General features: G+C 40.0%; 1 protein-coding gene across 1 annotated transcript in view; it reads right to left on the bottom strand.

The window, feature by feature from the left end:
* THOP1 (thimet oligopeptidase 1) overlaps nucleotides 1–22,535 on the bottom strand; it is a 499,186-nt gene that overhangs the window by 217,644 nt on the left and 259,007 nt on the right. Inside the window, exon 9 of the mRNA XM_044053986.1 lies at nucleotides 11,994–12,195. Within this exon, the coding sequence (XP_043909921.1) occupies nucleotides 11,994–12,195 (202 nt within the window). The remainder of the gene's footprint in view (nucleotides 1–11,993; nucleotides 12,196–22,535) is intronic.

Consider the following 22,535-nt stretch of genomic DNA (forward strand, 5'->3'; position numbering starts at 1 on the left):
TCTGGCATATGGAATTAGTAATATGCAGGAGGCTCATGAACCCTATTGCTTGCAGGATTTTCCCTTGCGGATAACTGGGTTCAGGTGGTGAGAAGTAGCCTGTCAGTTAGGCTTGTTTTTCTGGAGTAAGGAATGCGATCTGGGATGCTGTGTCCAGACTTGCTCCCAGGCATACAATTTTTTGACTGGGGACTAGTTTGGATTTATTTTCGTTTATGGTGCAACCCCAGTGAGGTTAGGAGGTGCTTTACAAATGTCAGGTGTTTCAACAGTTTTTCCTGACTGTCTGCCTGAATCAGGCAGTCATCCAAGTAGGGGTAAATTTGAATATTTCTTTGTCTGCAAAAGGCAATGGCTGGAGCCAGGGATTTTGTGAAAACTCTGGGAGCAGTGGATAAGCCAAAGGGAAGTGCAGAGAACTGATAATGCATAGATCCTGTCCTGAAACATAGATATTTCCTGCAAAAGTCTCTGATTGAGATGTGCAAATAGGCCTCTTTTAGGTCTAGGGTGGCTAACCAGGCATCTTTGGACAGCATAGGGAGAAGCTGCTGTAGGGTGAGCATTTTGAATTTTGGTACCACCAGGAAGGTGTTTAGAATGGATAGATCTAGGATTGGGCCAGGTGCCCCTCTTTTCTGGGTACCAGGAAAGTCTGGAATAGAAACCTTGGCCTATCTGTTCTGCAGGAATAGGCTGAATAGCCCTCATGGAGAGCAGGGAATGAACTTGGTTTTGTGCCTCTGCCCACTGATTTGGAGGAAGATCTGGGAACCCTTTTGGGGTTGACAGCATGTGGAAATAACACTTGTACCCTTGGGAGACTATGTTGAAGACCCATTGATCATTGGTGATGGAGGCCCAGTTTTTTGCAAGGGAGGCAAGTTTTCCTCCTAGGGGCACAGGCAGATGGGCAGAGGTGAGAGGTGGAGTTGAGAAGTCATTTGGAATTCTTTCCATAAGGGGGTGGCTTAGCACTCCCTGTTTTAGAAGTGGAGGTACTCAATTTCCTAGATCTCTGCATACCCTGAGACTGCTGTCTGGGGGGGCTGCTTCCCCTAAGTCAAGTCTGTGGTGGCTTTGAGGGGGGCCGGAAAGGATCAATGTTTTGAGGGGCAATGCCTGCTGAATCTTGGAGGCTGGACTTGCAAAAAGTCTTTAAATGTCTGCATAGACTTGGCTTTTTCTTCCATCTTTTTCAAAACCTCTTCTGCTTTGGTGCCAAACAGATTGTCTTTGTTCAGTGGTGCGTCCAATAATTTTAATTTGACATGGTATGACAAGGTCTGTTCCTTAAGCGAAGCACACCTTCTAAGTACAGAACCTGTGACTGCTGCCCTTCAGGATGCTTCTAGGGCATCAAACCCACATTGCAGGGTATGCTTGCAAACTTGGCTTGCAGAATGCATAAGCTCCTGTAATTCCTTATTTCCTACATAGTCAGGGAAGGTAGATCATTTTTGTTTAGTAAGTTCCATAGTATTTTGCTGGCATTTCAGCATGTGGAACTGACAATTTAATGCTCTAATGGCAAGAGTTGCCGAGGTGTACACTTTTTTACCCAATCTGTCTAAAAGCTCTGGAATCCCTGTCCAAGGGAAGGATTCCTAGCTGTGGTTGCTTTTATTCCTTTAGGTCCTTGGAAGATGACCTCTGGGTCAGCAGTAGGATTTTTGAAAATAGATTTGTGTGAGTCAGGGACTCTATAGTACCTGTCAGGTTTCCTGGGAGCAAGAGGTAGAGTATCAGGAGTCCGGACTCCGAACAAGTCTCTGTAGCGGCCTGCGAATGCATAGAAGCGGGCATCAGGGGCTGCGAAAGCGCCTCACAGAGTACTGGCGAACTGGTGACTAGCTTAACGAAAGCATCGTTAGCAGTTTTGGACCGGTGCGGTCTGTCTCTGTCTTTAACCTTACTTTTTTTCGGAAGATCGGTAGTCAGATGGCTTACCGAAGTCATTTCGGAATATGGAGATCAACAGCGAAAGTATTTAGCTACGATAAGGGCCTGATGACGTATAGTTCCGGCATTAAACAATGCACAAAACCAACAGTGAGGGACATCATGGTCTGGGCCTAAATAGGTGATGCAGTAATAATGGAAATCTCGGTGTGGTATTTGCTTTCCACAGGCGAGGCAATTGTTTACTTTTTCAGACATCGGTTAGAGCAAGGAAAAAGGATCCCCAATGGGGTACTTTGCTTTAGAAGACTTCAACTTCAATTTCGGAAACGAAAACTCAGGTAATGGCCGACTGGCACTCGTGCAAACTGCTTCTGCTTTGGGCTCCTTGGCAAGAAAGACTGATGTAATGGCGTTGGCTGCCGATTTTTATACCACTGACGACCTGACGTCAGTCCTGGAGTGACAGCAACCGACACAGAAATACCAAGCCTCTGGTATTCGGGCCGACTGAGGGCTACCCCTGACAGGATAACCCAAGTGTGATGACTGCAACCATAAAACACAAAGAACATCTGGCCAGTATGTCCTAGTAACATTACACACCTCTGTTGTTTCACTGGAATGAGTCGATAATAAACGCACGTGATGCTGATGTAATGAGGAAGAAGTGGGATCAATACCCATATCTTGATCACTAAAATAAGGTTTAGATGTAGTATTTCTCAAAGAAAACACATTATCCCTCATATGACTAACTTCAGACAGAGAATAACCTCTTGAAACAGACCACGGATAAGTGGTTTCAAGGGCTCCTTCTGCTGGTATATCCTTACTATGAAGATGCATCTCTCTAAGTACTTGTCCTTTGACAACATTCTTAGTAATGTGTCTTGGATGCATGCTAGATTTGTGTAAAATATTATTACGTTTACAATGTTTCCTAAATGCTCTAATCTCAAATTGACCCAGGTCATCCTTACTTACAGAAACATCTAAAAAATCAATCTTAGAACATGAATAATTACAACTAAACTTCAACAAAGAAGTAGCTCTGTAAATAAACTAAAAACCTATCAACATTTTCCATAGTTCCTCTCCACAAAATAAACAGATCATGAAATAAACGTTTATAATAAACTAAATTGCTAATTGTTATATTGCAGAATAATATGTCCCCATACTGTGGAAAATATCCCATCTCATTCCCCCTCCACAAGGGAGGCCCATCTATGGATCTCTCTAATTATCGGCCCATTGCCATTCTCTCACCCCTAGCCAAAATCTTGGAGAAATGTAACCATAAGCAGCTCCTAGACCACCTCACTACAAATGACCTCTTATCTAGTTCACAGCACGGCTTCTGTCCAAAACACAAACTTCTCTAACTACATTAACCTCCTCAAAAACAATGGACAACTAATCTCTACTATATTCCTTGATATGTCCAAAGCTTTTGATGCGGCATCCTACCAACTTCTACTCAACATTCTAGCCTCCTTCAACCTCATCTCTACAGCTCTCAACTGTTTTTTTTTTAGCTACCTTACTAATCGGCAACAGGAAACTAAATGGGATAATAAACTCTACACACTCCTCCCAGTCTCTGCTGGGGTTCTTCACAAATAGTCTATAAACACAGCCACTAAATCTGCTTCTATCATTCAATAGCTCTGACAACACTACTCTTATTTAGTCTGCTCCCACACCCCAAGAACTCCAAGATAAACTGCAAAAGTCATTTCTAGATACTGAAAATTACCTAAATGAACTTCAACTCATCCTAAACCCAAACAAAACAAAATTAATGATCTCCAACAGGAAATTGAAAGCAAAACCACCTCCTCTCTCCATCTAACTCCACTAATGGCATTATAATAGAACCAGTTAACCAAACAAAACTATTTGGTGTCACAATAGACAACAACCTAACATTCAATAAACACATATCACTCACAATTAAGACAGTTCACATCAAACTTGGTGCTCTATATGGGGCCAAACCTTACCTTACTCAAAATGCCAGACTAGCCACAGCGAGATCCCATCTCCTATCTACTCTTGGTTACTGTCTTTCTTCAACTTTTCACTAAACTGCGCAAGTCTGATTTACATCTACTTGACTCCTGCTATAACAAAATAGCAAAATTTGCTGCTAATATACCCAACAGGACCCATCATTGCCTTTGTCTTCAAAAGCTACACTGGCTTGAATTTCCAAATGTTATCGCTCAATCAGCTCACCACTGCTCTGCACTCACCAACTTGGTGCAACTAAATACCAACCCCAGGATTCTTAGATCATCCGATAAAACTTATACTCAAGGTTAGAAAGTCCCATAATTATTTTGGTGACACTCTCTTCTCCTTCAAAGTAGCCAAACAGTGGAACCTATTACTCCAGAGTATCTTAAAAAGCACAGATCGTCATAGCTTCAAAAAAATTCCTAAATGAATACTTTACTCAACAATGGCTATGCTCCTGTAATACTCCTGGCTAGTTTCTCATGCCTTCGATCAAATGTTTTCTATTCTGCTATCTTCTTGTCTTGCTTCTACCAAATTAAAATACCACAATGGTTTTTAGTTACATATCTAATGAGTTTCATATTACTGTCTGTTGTAAGGCTTAAGAAATGTAATGTTTTCTGTTTTACATTCCCCTTTTTGTAAATAGTGAGTATTGGCAAATGTCAAACTTTTTGTACATTGTCCGTAAATCTTTAAAAAAAATTTGTAATCTTTCTGTACTATTGTTATGGAGCGGGTCTCTGCTGAAAACGGGCTACTTGCCCAGCCTGACTATACCTGGTTAACAAATGTAAAATAAATAAAATAAAATTATCTATTATTATGTACAAAATCAAATTCCCTCTGTGCAATGACAGCATTTGCATAAGAATCTGCACATGCTGTCCCTACTGAATACATCTTCAAAAATAAAAACATTATTTTCTAAAATCAACTCTTAAAAGTGAACAGATAAGGATGATCTTACTGTTACTCCTGTTTCCTAACCAACTAACACTATGAAGTTAAGAAACTAGCAACTCTATTATCTCCTGGAAGATGCAGCGGACAACTAGAAGGCTGTAGTAGCAAAACGTAATGGTCACTTATCGTAAGAGGAGTTTCTAAGAATATGCCTGATCTTGAAGAGTGGCAAACAAGATCTGAGGAGATTTAGGTGTGGACAGCATTATGGGAGAGGATGTAGCTCATCAGAGCTGAATATTCTTAAGTGCTGGCTTTGGATCTGATAATCCACAAGATGAAGCAGACAGAAAAGACAAATTCTGCATTTTTATACCCCAAGCAGACGTCAGAGAATTTACTGATGGTGTGATGGTAAAGAGAGAGGTAAAGTACAGTTGTGTACACTTACCATAAATGCAGATGTTCGAGTGTATTCACTGTTGCAGTCATTACATTTGGGTTATCCTGCTGGCAGGTTGCCCTCAGTTGGCCTGAATTCCAAAGTCTTGGGTCCTGCGTCGGTTGCTGTCGCCTCTTCCCCGACGCCAGGTCGTCAGGGGTATAAAAGATGCAGCCGATGCCATTTTATTCAGTTTTTCTTGCCCCAGATGTTAGGTGCCCCCAAAAGGGTAGGCTAAATTTATGTAAACAAAACGTACATGCAGCAGAAATAAGCTTTACCTTCATCTATAAGCAAATACACCACCTAGGTTGTATAGATTAGAGAAGTAAAGATAAGTTCCAGCAGAAATAAGGGGGATGGTGGGTGGGTAACCTGGACTGCAGCAGTGAATGCACACGAACATCTACATTTATGGTAAGTGTACACAACTGTACTATGTTTTTCGTGTTTCACTGTTGCAGTCATTACATTTGGGTTGAGTCCCAAAGCTATGGTTGGGGGGCTGGAGCTAAACAGCATTAGGAGCGGCTATGAGGCCCTGCAGAACTGCAGTGGCAAAGCCTGCCCTGGATTTAGAGTAAAGAGGCAGATTGTAATGTTTTGTAAAGGTATGCACTGAACTCCAAGTGGCAGCCTCTAAAATGTCTTTGGTTGGTACTCCCCTGAGAAAGGCTGCAGAAGTGGTTGCAGCTCTGGTTGAATGTGGCCTAATACCCTTAGGCACTGGTTTGCCATGCTGTGAATAGCAGAAACGAATGCAGTGACCTATCCACTTTGAAATAGTCTGCTTGGAGATAGCCTTTCCTTGTGATGCTGTGGCATATGCCACCAGTAATTGTTCTGTCTTTCTGAAAACTTTAGTTTTGTCCAAGTAGAATCTAAGTTGTCTGTGTATGTCCAAAGAATGCAGAATTTTCTCTCCCTTGTTCTGTGGATTTGGATAAAAGGTTGGCAAATGAATAGTTTGGTTAAGGGCTACACTGGATACCACCTTAGGCATAAAAGTAGGGTTTGTTCTCAGAGATACCCTGTCTGGATAAAAAAAGATAAAGGGTTCCACGGCCATGAGAGCCTGTAGCTCTGAAACTCGTCTTGCAAAAGTTATTGCTAGGAGCAGAGCTGTTTTCCAAGATAAGAATTTTATATCTGCAGTAGCAGCTGGCTCAAAAGGAGGTAAGGTGAGTTTTTCCAAGACATAATTGAGGTCCCATGCAGGTACTGGCGTTCTCCTTGGAGGCCTTAAGTTTTTGACTTCTCTGAGGTACTGCCTTAATAAAGGATGAGCAAAGAGTGGTGGCTCTGTATTGTAATGAGCCAAAATGGCAGAGGCATGGATTTTAATTTATGAGAAAGATAGGCCTTTGTCCAGCATCTCAGTTAAGTATTGCAAAATCTGAGGAATATTTGGGATAGCTGTATCAGTTCCTTGAGCTTGGTTCCAAGCGCAAAATCTCTTCCATTTCCCAGCATTGGATTTTCTAGTACTAGGCCTTCTGGCTTCTATAATGACATCCATCACAGCTTTACTGAGAGGTGTGGTTTGCATGGCTGCATTATCTGCCATGCTGCCAGGTTTAGGGTCCTGAGTTGGCTGTGCAGAATCTGATTGTTTTGCTGGGACAGTAGATGAGGTATTTAAGGTAAGGTCCAGGCTGGGCATTGTGACAAGTTCCTTAAGATCGGATACCAGTACTGGCGTGGCCAGTCTGGGGCAATCAGAATCATTTTTGGTTTCTCCTGCCTGACCTTTAGGAGTACCTTGGGGAGGAGAGGTAGTGGAGGAAAGGCATATACTGATAGGGTTGTCCAGTTGAAAGATAAGACGTCCACTTTTCAAGCTTGTCTGTGATAAGTCCTTGTGCAGAATCTTTTTAGTTGATTGTTTTGAGGGGAAGCAAACAGATCTATGTCCAGGCGTCCCCATTTCTTTGTCATCATGCTGAAGACTTGTGGATCCAGGTGCCACTCGTGGGGATCCATGAGGTTTCAGCTTAGTTAGTCTGCCAAAGTGTTTTCCTTTCCTGGCAGGAATTGTGCCTGCAGATGAACTTGGTAAGTCAAAGCTGTGTCCCATAAAGCCATGGCTAGTCTGCACAGGGGATAAGAATGAGTGCCCCCTGCTTGTTTATGTACCACATGACCGTGGTGTTGTCTGTCTTTATCAGTAGTTGCCACGGATGAAGTAGGTCCTTGAAGGTTGTCAGGGCATTTTGAACAGCTAGCATCTCTTTTTGATCAATATGTAGATGCTTTTGGTTTGTGGACCAGGTGCCCTGAATGCCTCTGCCATGTGTGTCCCCCAGACATAATCTGATGCATCCGTCGTTAGGCTCTGCCTGGCTGGGGGTAGTGAGAATGGCTGTCCCTTGTTTTGGTGACACGCCTTTGCCCATCATCGAAACTCCTGTTGCAGGCAGGGAATTAGAGTAATCATTGTTTCCAGACTGTGGCAATGTTGCGTTCAAACACTTTTTAGATACCATTGAATTTCCTCATATGCAGTCTTGCATATGGAATTAAAAAGATGCAGGATGCCATGAAGCCCAAAGCCTGCAGAATTTTTCTTGCAGATAACTGGGCCTTTGTTGCCATTTCCTTGAAATAGGTAGTCAGTTGCCTTTGTTTGTCTGGAGTGAGAAAAGCCATCTGGGCAGTTGTATTTAAGCTTGCACCCAGGAATATTATCTCTTGAGAGGGTACTAGTTTTGATTTCTTTTTGTTGACTGTGTACCCTAGGCATGTTAAAAGTCTTATCACAAACGTCAGACGCTATAGTAGAATGTCCTTGTTCTCTGCTTGTATGAGACAGTTGTCCAAGTAAGGATATATTTGTATTCCTCTTTGCCTGCAGTAAGCAATTACTGGTGCCAGGCACGTTGTGAAGACTCTGGGAGTAGTAGATAAGCCAAAGGGCAGTGCAGAGAATTGGTAATGCTTTGAGCCAGCCTTGAATCTGAGGAATCTTCTGCATGTTTGTCTGATTGGGACATGCAGGTATGCCTCTTTTAGGTCTAAAGTCACGAGCCAAGCCTTGCTGCCCAGCATGGGCAGAAGCTGCTGTAAGGTCAACATCTTGAATTTTGGTATATCCAGGAAAGTGCTTAGAATAGATAGGTCCAGTATTGGTCTCCATGCTTGGTCCTTTCTGGGTACCAAGAACAGTCCTGAGTACAATCCTTGTCCCTGCTCTTGCTGAGGCACTTGTTGAATAGCCCTCATGTCAATGAGAGCTGCGACTTGTTTTTGAGCCTCTGCCCATTGATTTTTTGGCAGGTCTGGCAACGGTTTGCCCTTGGTAGGGTATGGAAATGAAACTTGTAGCCTTGAGACACTGTCTAGAACCCATTTGTCATGGGTTATAATGTGTCAATTTTGAGAAAAAAGTGCTAGTTTTCCCCCTAAGGGTGCTGCCAGAAGATAAGTGCTGGGTGCAGGCAGGGGGATGTCAATGGGATTGTTTCCTGTACGACTGTGATTTGTTCTCTCCACCTTTGGAGGTAGAGGCACTCCACTGCTTAGACCTGTAGGATCCTTGTGGCTGTGATCTGCCTCTAGGGTGTCTGGATCTGCCCCTTTGAGGTCTGTCTGAGACTGGAAAGGACCAATTCTTTGTAGGCCAGTGTCTGCTAAACCTAGATGGCTGTACCTTAAGAAATCCTTGACCGTTTGCATAGACTTAGCATTGTCTTCCATTTTCTTTAACACCTCTTCTGCCTTAACACCAAACAAGGTATCATGTTGTAAAGGAGCATCTAATAATTTTGCTTTAACATGATCAGGCAGATTTTGTTCTTTTAACCAAGCATGCCTCCTAATGACAGAACCCGTAACAGCGGCTCTGCAGGAGGCCTCCAGAGAATCAAAACCACATTGCAAAGTATGCTTTCCAACTTGTTCAGCTGCATGCAATAAATCCTGTATTTCTTTGTTTTCTGCACATTCAGAATTTGCCATCATTTTCTGTTTAAGCAGTGTCATGATATATTGCTGATATGTGAGCATATGAAACTGGCAATTTAAGGCCCTTATAGCCAGAGTAGCAGATGTGTAAATAGTTTTTCCCCATCTATCCAGAGCCCTAGAATCCCTATCAGAGGGGGTAGTGTTTTTTGCAGTAGAAGCCTCGACCCCTTTTGGACCCTGAGAAATAGTTTCTGGGTCTGCAGTAGGGTTTTTGAAAAGGAATTTATGAGAGTCAGGGACCCTGTAGTATCTGTCCGGCTTAACAGGAGCTGGAGGTAAAGAGTCAGGGGTCAGACTGGACTCCAAGAACACATCATCTACAATGTCCAACACAGGTGGAATAGCTAGAGGCCTGTGTTGAAAAAGTAAAAAGAAGTCTCTGAGCCTTTTCTTAGATTCTGAAAAATCTTGGCTCTCCCAGTGGAAGTGCTCCCTCATGGTATGCAAGGTTTCCCCAAAAGAGTAGTCCTCAGGAGGAGAAGCTGAAGGAATTGATTCTTCAGCATCAGAATCCTCATAGGGGGGAAGAGAATATTCCTGATCAGAAGAGGAATCAGAAGAAATGGAAACCTGATCTGAAGATTCATAGTCTGTCTCTTGCCTAGGCCTCTTATCAGGAGGGGGATGGGAACCCCTGATCAAGGTACTTAAGTCTTCGGCCATTTTGAGCATCTGTTTTTTGGGCATGGAGGCCTGTCCTTGTGGCTGGTGAACTTGCTTCTTTGTCTTTAAAGGTGTTTTAGTCTTTGTCTTTGAAGTCGGTTTAATATATAATTGTTTAGGTCTGAATACACCCTCAGAAGCCGATGCCTGCTCAGCAGCTCCAGACCCATCTGAGGAAATAATCCCCGAGGCTCCAATACTTTGAGTTTCCTGCAGCCTGGCTGACTCCACGTGGGAGTCAGTAGCAGCCTGCGACTCTAAAGTAGCAGGTGTCAAGGGCTGCGAACGCGCCTCACTGAGAACCGGCGACTTGCTTAGGAGAAGCTTTGTCGTCGGTTTTGGACCTCGGTTGCCTGTCTTTTTCTTTGCGTTTTTTGTGAACTCCGGTAGTTGGATGGCTATCCGACGACATTGTATAATTAAATCTTCGCCCAAAATAGCTTAATGCAAAATCGTACCGACGCTTAATAGTGTGTTGGTTAAATCTAGCACAAAACTGACAACTAGCAACGTCGTGGTCAGGGCCTAGTCAAGGAATACAGTAAGAATGAAAGTCCTTAGGAGGTATTTGCTTCCCACAAGAAATACAATTATTAACTTTTTCTGACATCGGTCTGAAGCAAGAAAAAAGTTTCCCCAACGGGGTACTTAGCTTTTAATGAAGACTTCGGATCTGAAACTCGAACACGAAAATCTCAGGAGTCGGCCGACCGGCACTTGCGAACTGCTTCTGCTTCGGGCACTGCGCGGCAAGAAAGACTGAATAAAATGGCATCGGCTGCATTTTTATACCTCTGACAACCTGATGTCAGGGAAGAGGCGACAGCAACCGACGCAGGACCCAAGACTTTGGAATTCAGGTCAACTGAGGGCAACCTGCCAGCAGGATAACCCAAATGTAATGACTGCAACAGTGAAACACGAAGAACATCTAGGAATATGTTTTTTGGGAATGTAACAAAATGGCATATTTTAAAACTTCCCTACAGATTGCTCTTGTTAGAAATGCTGTAGGAGCAAATGGTTATAACTAAGGAAATTAGTCTTTTGAACTGACACAATACATAGTTAGGCCTCACTAAGTTTAAGGCTAATAAGTGCCAAAAAGGCAATTACTAGAAAATAGAAACCAAGCTTAAACCAACTGTAATTTAACTATTGAATATTGTAAAGAAGATACAAGAACTGAGGTGAAACCTTTAAAAAAGGTAAGAAGAAGACAGAAATACAATTTGTGGGAAGAAGAACTGCAGAATAATGTTCAGGAGGAGTGAGGTTTAAGGAAAGGCAGGAATTGAACAATTTATGTAATGTTGGGGTGAATAACTGTTAAAAAAAAAAAACATTTATGCAAGGCATAATGCATGAACATAAAAAATTAATATGGCTTGCTTGCTTTCCTATGAATGTACTAGTGCCCATGTCATTTTTAGTGATAATCTAACAAAGGTGGTTAATACAAAAGCAAACAGAAAATAATAACTTATGCTTTTACTTCATAACAATGCTGCTGCTGCATCTTTTACAGAACCCCTGTAATCAAAGCAACACTGTTTTAATTCAATTACGTTATCCTGCTGGTTGCAGTCAGCACACTCTTCTGTGTAACAAAACAGCTTAGCATCTCTAAACTCACATTCCTATTAAAGAAGTAAAGATCTGCTGTTTTTATGGGCACCAAGCCAAAGGATGTGCATTGTTCTTCTCTGGAAGGAAAGGGAAAAAACAAGCGTTCTACACACAATTCATGTCAGTAAGGCCAGAGGCCAAGTGTAAATCAAACATTCCAATACCAGAAGAGTCCACAAGAATGGCCATATCAGGTTACAACAGAATTTGCACAATGCACTTGTATTTCTTTAAAGGTATACAGGATATTTGCTAGTGTAGGCAGTCTGGCACAGATGTGATAACACAGGCAATGACACAATGTTCACAATGCAGTTTAAGAAGACTTGGTATTGACAACATGCACAGGATACAAAACACTGAAAAAATGTAGCAAATACTGTTGCCATTGTAATGAACTCAATACATCTGAATTTCACTATGCATTCTACTCACTGAAGTAGCAGTTGCTTCTTACCTTAGAGCAGAGCTGATGCATCACATGCCCAAACTCATGGAAGTATGTCTCCACTTCATCATGCTGCAGCAAAGAAGGGGCCTCAGGTGTTGGCTTTGTGAAATTGGCCACCATAGCAGCCACACCAATCTGTCGGGTGCCATCTGGAAGTAAGCAGCCAGGCTGCAGTCCGAAGCAAGCTGCATGCCCATACTTTCCTTCCCTACATTAATAAACAAAACTGCTTTAGAAAATACAAATGGTAAATCCAGTTTCTAATCTTCTGTCAAATATGACTTAAGGGTAAGTTTAAGAGAAGTAGTAGAAAATTGCCATGTTGCCAAATCCACAACATACATACCAGAAGTAATACAATCGCTTCTATGTCAAGCTGTATTTAAAGCACTGTTGCATTTACTTTAAGTACAACCCTGGAGAATAACAAGGAAAAAAAGATGGCAAGACTGGGGAGACAACAGGCAAAGTAAAGCAGTGACAGAATACAACAGAATAAAAAGGAAATGCATGTTGGAAAAAGTTGGTGGAAAGAGTTCTAGTAAAGCTAAGAGGAAAATAAGTTAATCAACCTGTTTTGTTTTCTGATGGATATTTTAGTTCATTTGTACAACACCCCCTCCCAGACTTCCACTTTTACTTAAAATAAATATATATATATATATATATATATATATATATATATATATATATAAATGCACCTACCACAAAAATAGGTATGCAAGAACAAATTTCTCTTGAGCTGCTAAAGTCCTGTAGGTAGGTAAACACCTAAAACTTTCCCAGGCTGACTAAAACCTCCTTTTCCCACAATTTTGTGTGTGTGTGTGGAAGAACTGCACTTTAGATGTTTGTTAGTCTGCAGAAGGTGAAGTCCAAAAAAGCCAGGAAGAGAAAAAGCTCTCCGAGAAAAGCAGACCTAGTCTTATATAGCTGTTATTACGTTAAGTAGGTAACTTTTGTATGGGAAGGGGACTGGGCCATCTTTTTTTACCTATAAAAGACAGATTCCCAATCATTAACTTCCTAGATTGATCATTACAAAGTTTACCTTGAAAGACAGCATTGTCCATAAGGACTCAGCTTGGAGATATCTGAACAAACTTATCTCCAAAAATAGCATCTACAGAGAGACCTGAACTATAAGTATCTGTCTTACTAATCTCTGAAAAGTGAAAGGAAGATGAATATGAACACATCTGCTATAATTTCATGAAAAAAAGTATTATTGGACCCAGACTCCAGGGATTAAGATCCAATTCACATTATGCTAACTGCCAGACTAGTGGTAATGTGGTTAAACAGGGAGTAAACAGCTTGGGAACAGATACAATGGATGGTAGCCAAGAAACAGACACTATAAACACTGAAAAAGTTGTAGTGCAGAAGGTGAACAGACTGTAAACTATTCTAAAAAAAAAGTGATACATATTGATAGGAGTGAAGCATTGTTTGATCCCAGGTAGTGATCAATTATGGAACAGCTAAGGGGACTGAAATAGAACCAAAAAGTTACATACATCCAGTCTACATTCTTTGTTGAGACTCTCGAAGAAAGCAAAGTATATGCAAGATTAGATATGCAACATATCCATCTACAACTCTGTCACTGATGACAGATTCAGAAGAGACAAATTTCAAACTCCCTAGAAAAACGAATGAGAAAGATTACTGAGTGAATGACGAGATTTAAAAAGGTCTCATTCCCTGCCTTCTTAAGCTGAGCAGGTGAAAGATCTTGTGAACATTTAATATAAGGAAAAGAAGCACACTCCTCGAGACTAAAAGGGATGTGAATGCCTGCAAGGACAGGAACAATTGCTGTAGACACTAAATCAGATCAGATTTTGTAAGGATGGGATGGACCACCTTTGCACTGGAACCATGGCAACGAAATTTGTAGCTGTTCCTGAAGGATCAAAGTGACAACAGGATGTGGAAGTAGTCTCAAATCACACTGTCACAGGAATCCTGGCAACTGGGTCTGTAGCTGCATAACAGGATAGACAAGTCTCAACTTCCACTGTAGTGGGATACAACAAAGCATCAGTCTAGCTATGAAAAATGCCCGACTGTGTCCATACAGCAAATTCAAAAGAAAGGTTCTCTGGTCTCAATAAACAGATGAGGCAATAAATAATCAACAGATGATTAGAAGAACAGCTCACCGCCACTGAGGAGTAATGAAAGCAGTGGTGTGATCAACCTACTGAACATGTCTATGGAAACATTTAGGGCATGAAGCATACACCAATGGGTATAGATAAAGGAATGCAGGACATTAAATCCTTCAATTTCAAGAATAAGAATCCCAAGAGTAAAATCACAAATGGACCCCACCCTGTTTGGGACAGGAAGCAGGACAAGAGTTCTTGTATAAACTACAGGATATGTCAAAGATTGAAAAGAGACAGGCACCACTACAATCCCACCACCTACTGAACAGACACATCCTCCAAACAGGACAAAGAGGATGAGAGATTTTGGAAAACTGTAGAATAGGTCAGCTTACAGATCTTGAAGAAAGCTTAAATGATCATAAGGGACATATAACACAGCACCACCTGTAGCATATGTCAACTGTAGGTCCTGGCAAAACCTATGTAGTGACACGTGCCTACAGGACAGCAACAGAGAGTCTTCTGCCACATGTAAAGCATCACTCCCTGTAGAAAATGAATGCAGTGAGAAGCTCACTTTTAGCACCCAGATTGCACTCTCCTCCATGTGAAGGAGAAAACAAAAAAGAGACGGAGAAAGACACAGAGAGAAAGTGGGGTTGGTACAGACATAGCTGGTGTAGAAATCAGTCAGCTTCCCTAGTTGCTCAGACAGGAAAAAGTTAAGGTAAAAAACACCAGTACTACAAAAAAAAAAAAAAATGCCAAAGCTACATTCCATATTGCCATAATAAGCAGGAATTCAAGAATCAATTGCTGGTTGTGGGAGGGTACACTAAAATAAGGACAGAAAGAAAATGGTATCAGAAACCATATCTTAAGACAGTGTTAGTGAGATCACTGAGATTTCCTTACACTACAACCTTGGGGTCAAGAAAAGGAGCAATAATGTTGTTCTAGAAACACAGAAACTTCTAAGGTCAAAGGTGAAGAATGCATATGACCAAAAAGAAAAAAAAACACATTGGTGCCAAAGAGCTCAACTCCATAAATTAACTTGGCACCACAGAGTGTCCACCATCAACCCACCTTGACACTGAAAAGGTTGCAGTACATATGAACTTGACTCAGAAGTGGGCTCTGTGTCCACAGCTCAACATCAAATGGTGCCTATTGATAATGTTCTTCCTGGTGCCAACCTGCACTGAAAATGGGCAGAAAGTTTGGACACCAAACTCTGGGTGAAGGAGACAGTCACACTGTGGAGCTAAGGTCAAGGCTTTCAGGGGGCTGATGATAAACACTTCAACATCAATTGCAATATAAAAAGATACTCCAAGAAGCATTCTGCATCTGATCCTGGCACCAACATCAAAGCAGGGTATGAGGTAATCAAACTATCTAATTCCAAAAGACATAATACTACAACTGACACTGAAGCCAGACCAGACTGCTAACAGACTTCAAATAAAAACTTTCCATTCAACACAGAGCTAGTTTAAAAGTGTTCCAGACGGGTTAAGAGGGTAAAAGCAAAATCCAGGGTAAACTGCTGAAAAAGTGCTCCAAGGCATGACCACAATGGACAGCAAAGACAAAACCAGTTAGGTGAGCTGTCCCAAATGTGAACTAGTTTTATTCAACCTGGAACAGAATAAAATGATCCCAAAGAACGTTAAAGCATAAAACCATCACCTTCAACAAATTTAAAAGGCTAAGGAGATACTTCTTAATGACAGCCTTTGCCTGTTCTTAGAACCTAAGAACCAGGTTAGACTTGACTACGAGGCACTACAGAGTTCAAAAGTAAAAGGAGGAGATACAAGCACAACTGACACTAAGGTCAGAACTGGGCTGTTGAGAGGATCAAAAGAAAAGCAAGTTCTATATATAAAATACAGAAAGTCCAGTGCACGTCATATATATAGATGAACACCAACATTTACAAATTTACCAACGCTAAAAATTATTTTAAAAGAAAGACAAATATGAAGAACAACTTTGATATGCTCTGAAGAAAAACGACAGCAGAATCTAAAATAGCAAAAATAGATGTACGACTGGCACTTAAGCCCAGAGGGACTCTTCCATTTTCAAGTTCATACCAGGCTACTGATCTGGGAGGAATTATAGAAGCCCAGCCTTCCATTCCCCATAACAGTTTTTTTTAACCCTTACATATTGTGTATGAATAACTAGTGGTGAGCAAAACAAGGCTATAATGGCGTATCTGCTTGTTGCCCCTCTCCATAAGGGACATGGGTGCTAAGCTGGAGGGGGACTGAATTTACAATATCCTATACAGTCACCCAAATTTTGTTTGAAGAGAGTGAGAGAAGTACTTAACTTTATACAGAGTGGAAGACAGTCCCATAGGAGCAGTATACTCAGTGATACAACTCTATCCCTCCAGCATGTGATGTTTATGTTGCAAAAGAGACGGAGAACCCTGGACTGGGTGTTTACACTACCACAAGACTTGCATGTGGGTAACAGATCCGACAGGACAGGGTCTGTTGAGGCCTTGCACACAAGCCAGAGATCCTATAAGTAGCTTGTACGTTACTAAAAAAAGTACAAAGTTTTGAGACCGTCACCATAGTTTATAACCTTGGCCCCTGATATATATAGCTATATATATATATATATATATATATATATATATATATATATATATATATACACATACACACACATATATATATATATACATATATATATACATATATATATATATATATATATATATATATATATACACATATATATATATATATATATATATATATATATATATATATATATATACATATATATATATATATATATATATATATATATATATATATATATATACATATATATATATATATATATATATATATATATATATATATATATATACATATATATATATATATATATATATATATATATATATATATATATATATATATATATATATATATATATATATATATATATATATATATATATATATATATATATATATATATATATATGATACGTTTACTATCATGTCCACAAAGTGCCTTCTGTCGAATGCTTACAATGTCGAACAGGTATGCTGAAAATAAAAACATTGTTTTGTTCCCTTGTTAAACCATGTTAATAGCAACAGTTTGACATTCACTGTTTTGGAAATGTGCCCGTTGGAGTAAATGTATTAGATGTTCGATGATGTGGTTCGCTGACTTTCCATATGAGGTGTATTCGCTTTGAAAACCGTCTTTTGATGTTGTCATTTACAATGGAATGCACTTCGTGAACATGATAGTAAACCATATTTATTTATTTATTTTTCTTTTGTGAGATATCACTGTGGTTGTTCTAGTTGTTCCAAATGTTTGGAAAGGTACATGCTGAAAGGAGCATTATATTCGAAGATCATCCATGGACCAAGATGCCAAACCTTTAGACCGAAGCTGTACAATGAAAAATTACTTCCTTACAATAACAGTTACGTGATAATCACTGGACAGTTCATTAATGATCGAGACTTCTGGATCCCCCACTACAGGAACAACTTTCAGGGGTGTTTTGCCAATGTGATTGTTAGAAGGGTGGTCATGTTTGCTGATGTATGCCATTATACAGTTCTTGGCCTTTCGTTTTAGTCCATGGCTTTGATATCACCTATTTGTTGCGAAAAGGCCCTCTTGGAAGACCCTGGCACCCCCTGGGGAATTTATAAGGGCACCAAGTTTACAAACATCTGCTAACTTAGTCATCCATAAACCCTTAAAATTTGCTTTGACCTTCAAGAAGCAAATGCACAGGAGTGACCCAAACACTGATGGTACACCATTAGTGAAAGGTCTTTTAGAGGAGGTACAGCCACCCATCCTAACTTCTTGGGTTCTATTTGTGAGCCAAATTGCTGGGAGAGTTTATCATGATGCCTAAATGTGGGATGATGCTGAATGACTTTGCAATGTCTAGAGATGTGGTGTGTACTGATCCTGCCCTCATCCATTTCCTCAGTAACCTATTTGAAGCAGTAGGCAAGACCCCCCCCCCTTAGCAAATCTGAACTGGTTTAGGTCAAGAGTTTGTAGGTTGCCTATGTTCTTATTTAATTCCACAAGGATCCTTTCCACAGCCTTAAAGATGAGGCTGGTCAGACTTGTGGGTTTATTACCTGGGCCAGTTGATGCAAACTGTATGTAAGGGGATGACTGTTGCTTTCCTCCATTCATCCAGCACAAAGCCAGTTTAAGGCAGATACTGAATGACCCCTGTAGGGGATCTGACAAGTCCTGCTTAAGGCTGACAAGTAGGTAGCCAGGTATGTTATTTGGCCTCACGGAAATAGGGATTTTTAATCTTTGGTAGTGCCTTGAGGACTTGTTCTTGGGAGATCCAAGGGGGAGGGATACATACAAGTATGTGATCTGGGAATGTAGGAGTTCAGATGGATGTGAAGTTTATACTAAATTTGGGCACTAGTAGGACTAAAAAGATGGCTGCACATTGATTGGCAGCTTAATTCTAGCTTTCCCAGTGTGACGTGGCCAGTGGGCTTTTGTGTTTCTTGGTAAATTTCAGTAACTGGCTAGTGAGTGTACTGCCTGGATGCCAGGAAACAAATAAATACAGAGGACCTGAAGGAAAATCAGCTACAAAAGGTGAGAAAAAAACACTGACTTGGAAAAGTACTGCAGCTGTTCAGCAAACAGCAGTGCAAGCTCCAGACATGACTTCCAGTAAACCCAGAGGAAAGCGTAAGACAACTGCACATGGATCTGGTTAAAATAAATGAAACATTGATGGAGTACATCAACTCAAACATCAAAAGGCCAGAAAAATGGAAGATGCTTTAAACAGATATTCAGATGAGGTGATAAAACTGCAAAAATCAGAGGTGGAAATGAAGAAAGGGCTGGCTGAATAGCAGACTGCTCAAGAAGAGATCTTTGAAAAAAAATAGAATTACAGGACAGAGCACGTAGGGAAAACATGATATATTCAGCTGTACCAGACAAGCTGGAAGGAACAGAATGCATTAATTTTATGAAAACACAAATAAGCAACTGAACTGGTATTCCACAGCAGGAGTTTTTAACTGAAAGTGCACACTGTGTGTATGCTCCAAACCTGGCTATGAGAAAGCAACCTAGACCTTTAACAGTAAAGATACAATCATACCAGCAGAAGGAGTTGATTTTGACAAAACTGTGGCAGAACGACAATGTACCAAAAGTGGGAGAAGGCAGATTGTTTGTGGAGAACGATAACTCATTGCACACCAGGCAGAAGAGGAGTAAAGTTATTTCACTATTCAGGGAATGCTGAGAGGCAGGTGTGAGACTCAGACAGCTGTACCCAGCTATCTTCAAAATATTCTTCCCTGGAGGGAAAATAATTTTTTGATGAAGTACATGCTAAGGAAGGAATACAAAAGTTTCTCCAACAAAAAGTAAGCTGTGAAACAGAAGGAGATTCTGCTTTGTGGTCTTCTGGTAATAAAAACCAGAGAGAGACTGTGCCACTGAAACCTTTTCCAATGTTTCAATGGATAATGCTGGAGACAAGAAAGGGAGCATGAGAGCTAACTAGAAGAATCGACAGTACACTGGAAATGAAGCAAAGATAGGTTCTCTGAGATGGAGATAAACAGGAATAAAACCAGTAACTTGGAAACTGACAAATGTGGAATTTCCAAGCAATAACTATTTGTGAAATATGACCGAAAAAGAAAATCTGGAAATATTGGACTTTGCTGGACTTGTGGGGGACTCTAAAGTACATTCCTTACTTTATGGCATTAATGTTCAGAAAAATACTTATTGGAGGAGAACAGGAGGGAGAAAGTTAACTAAGTAAAACAAACTGTGTTTCTTTATAGTACTATTTTAATAGTGTATGATTTTCTTTACGTGCTATAAAGTAAAGTTTATCTAAGTTATTTTTAAGTGTAATGACGATACTATTCTGAACAGATGCTCCTGTTTTTTCCCCCTTTTCTTTCTCCCTTATTCTCTCCTTGTTCAGTTTTAAAAATGAAGGCACTGTAATGTGAAAAAAAACAGTCTGGTTAAAAGAGCATGCCACAGGAAAAATGTATGTGCTTTTTCATTATTGCATGGGGGAATAACTACATTAAGGCCCTTAGCTTGATTTAGTAACAAGTTTTAAGAGAAAGCAAGTGAATGAAAAAGAATAATGAATATTATAGGACTTTTTCTAGCAAATACATATATGTTTATTAGTAATTCTGTATATGGTCCTCATGGAGACAATCTGATAGAGAAATCGGCTTCAATCTGATAAATAGAAATTGGCTACAATCTGATAAAGAGAAACTGGCTAGGAGATAATGTTCTCTGAAAGCATTCAAGCATTTTTCCAGCTGGGAGAATAGACATTGGCTACAATCTAATAAAGAAAAACTGGCTAGAAAAAGAGAAATTGGCTAGGAGATGATGTTCTCTGAAAGCATTCAGCTGGGAGAGGTATAAAGATAAGACAAAACCAGACAGTGCTTAGTAGAAGCACAAGCTGCATCACGTGTCTTAGCATGGATAACTTTATTTTTTAGGTTACTTCAAGTTTGTGAGTGTGGCTGCCAGTTTGGGACATTTCTTCCCATTAGGAAGGTAAAACTTCAATATTTTAAGATGTACATAGTTTTGTGTGTTAGTATTATGTTAATATGTTTTAGGGGCATTGGGGATGTTTTTTTAATGGCTTTCAGTAAAACAAAAAAGCTCTGTAAGATGTGACATAGGCGCAAATGGATATGACAACAAAGAATTGTATGAAAGTTCAACCTGCCAAACAGTGTATGCATATAAACACAAAAAATGGAATTGGCCATTTAACAAAAGCTGTTGTACATAAAAGGTAAGAAAAATAACTTTTTAATATAATGATGTAACAAATGTAGCGTGCAAATAGTTACGTTACAGAAGACACGCATGGAAAGAACTGAACACATGCAATTGATAAAGAAAGGTTTATAGGATGGTTATTCGGTAGAATATCTGGGACACATGAAAAGAGGAGTACTTATATTAACTGCAAGAGGAGCTCCAATAGTGATATAAGAGGATAAAAAAATAACAATGATAGATTTGTAGTACTAAGGGGCTACTGGCAAGGGAGAATGATTACATTGGGATGTATTTATATTTCACTTGAAACCGCTCTAATGGAGCTTAAGAAAATTCTGGGAGAAATAATCAGCTTTCTTTTCTTACTTTTATGTGGTGAGTGGAATTTGATTTGCAGCAGTGGAGATGTGTCTTGGGGACGAGAACAGAAAAAATATTTAGCATGGAAGATGTGACTTTAGTAGTAGGAGTTTGGAGTGAATTTACATATTATTCCCCAACATATAAAAACTGGGCTAGGCTAGACCAAATTTGCATTTCACAGGAACATTTAACTGAAGTCTTGATACACATCCATTAACTGTTTCAGAACATGCGCCGAAAATAACTAAAATAAAAATGGCACACTGATGATTTCTCACCTATCTGTTGAAAAGTGAGAAATTTCAGGAATAAGTAGTGGAAATTGTTCAGGAGCTATTTGAGAAGACAGAAATTTCTTCTGAAAATATAGCTAGAGAGTGGGATAAAACTGAAGTGGAGTTTAAAAATAGGTCGGAAATAAAAGAAAGGGAGATATGGTTAAGAAGTAACAAAAACTACTTAAAGGGACTGACAACTGTTGATGCATTACAGAACAGGTGGACTAACACAGAACAAGAATAGGAGCAACTGCAGAATGCTCAACATAAAATAAAGAATAACCTTAATATGCATGGGTTCAGAAAGATTGCTGTTAAGCAACTGTTTTTTGATAATTCTAGAACACAAAAACTTTTAGCACAGCGGCTCAGGCAACAGAAAGTAGAAAGGGCTGTTGCCAAGCTTAGGGAGCCTATAACAAGGAAGGTAAGAGAAATATTTTGGAAATTCTATGACAGTCAGTATAAAGCAGAGAAATATGGAAATCAAGAAAAAGTATGATTACAAATGTTTATGGAAAAATGAAATATGCCAAGGTTAGAGGTAGATGAGGCTCAATTACTAACAGTTAGGATAGGAGGAGATGAGATAAAAATGGTAATGTATAACCAAATCTACAGGAAAGTCCCCAGGAATAGATGGTATTCCTGTGGAAGTTTGGAAGCTAGAAGGAAAAAAACTGATAAAGATCTGGAAGGTTTTGTTTAACAGTACTTTAAGTGGAGGCGAAATAACATCTTGGAAGAAAGCGGTGGTAGCTGTAATACCTAAAGAGGGTAAAGATCCATCAGATCCAGCTTCAATACATGTCCATTTCTATACTAAACCATGATTATAAAGTGTTTATGTCTATAATAGCCAAAAGAATGGTAAAAGTGAAGCCAAAATCGACAGATATGAATCAATGTGGTTTTGTCAAGGGGAGGCAA

Source organism: Protopterus annectens, chromosome 13.part0 (genome assembly GCF_019279795.1).
Source record: "Protopterus annectens isolate FY-2018-M chromosome 13.part0, PAN1.0, whole genome shotgun sequence".
Taxonomy (NCBI): domain Eukaryota; kingdom Metazoa; phylum Chordata; order Ceratodontiformes; family Protopteridae; genus Protopterus; species Protopterus annectens.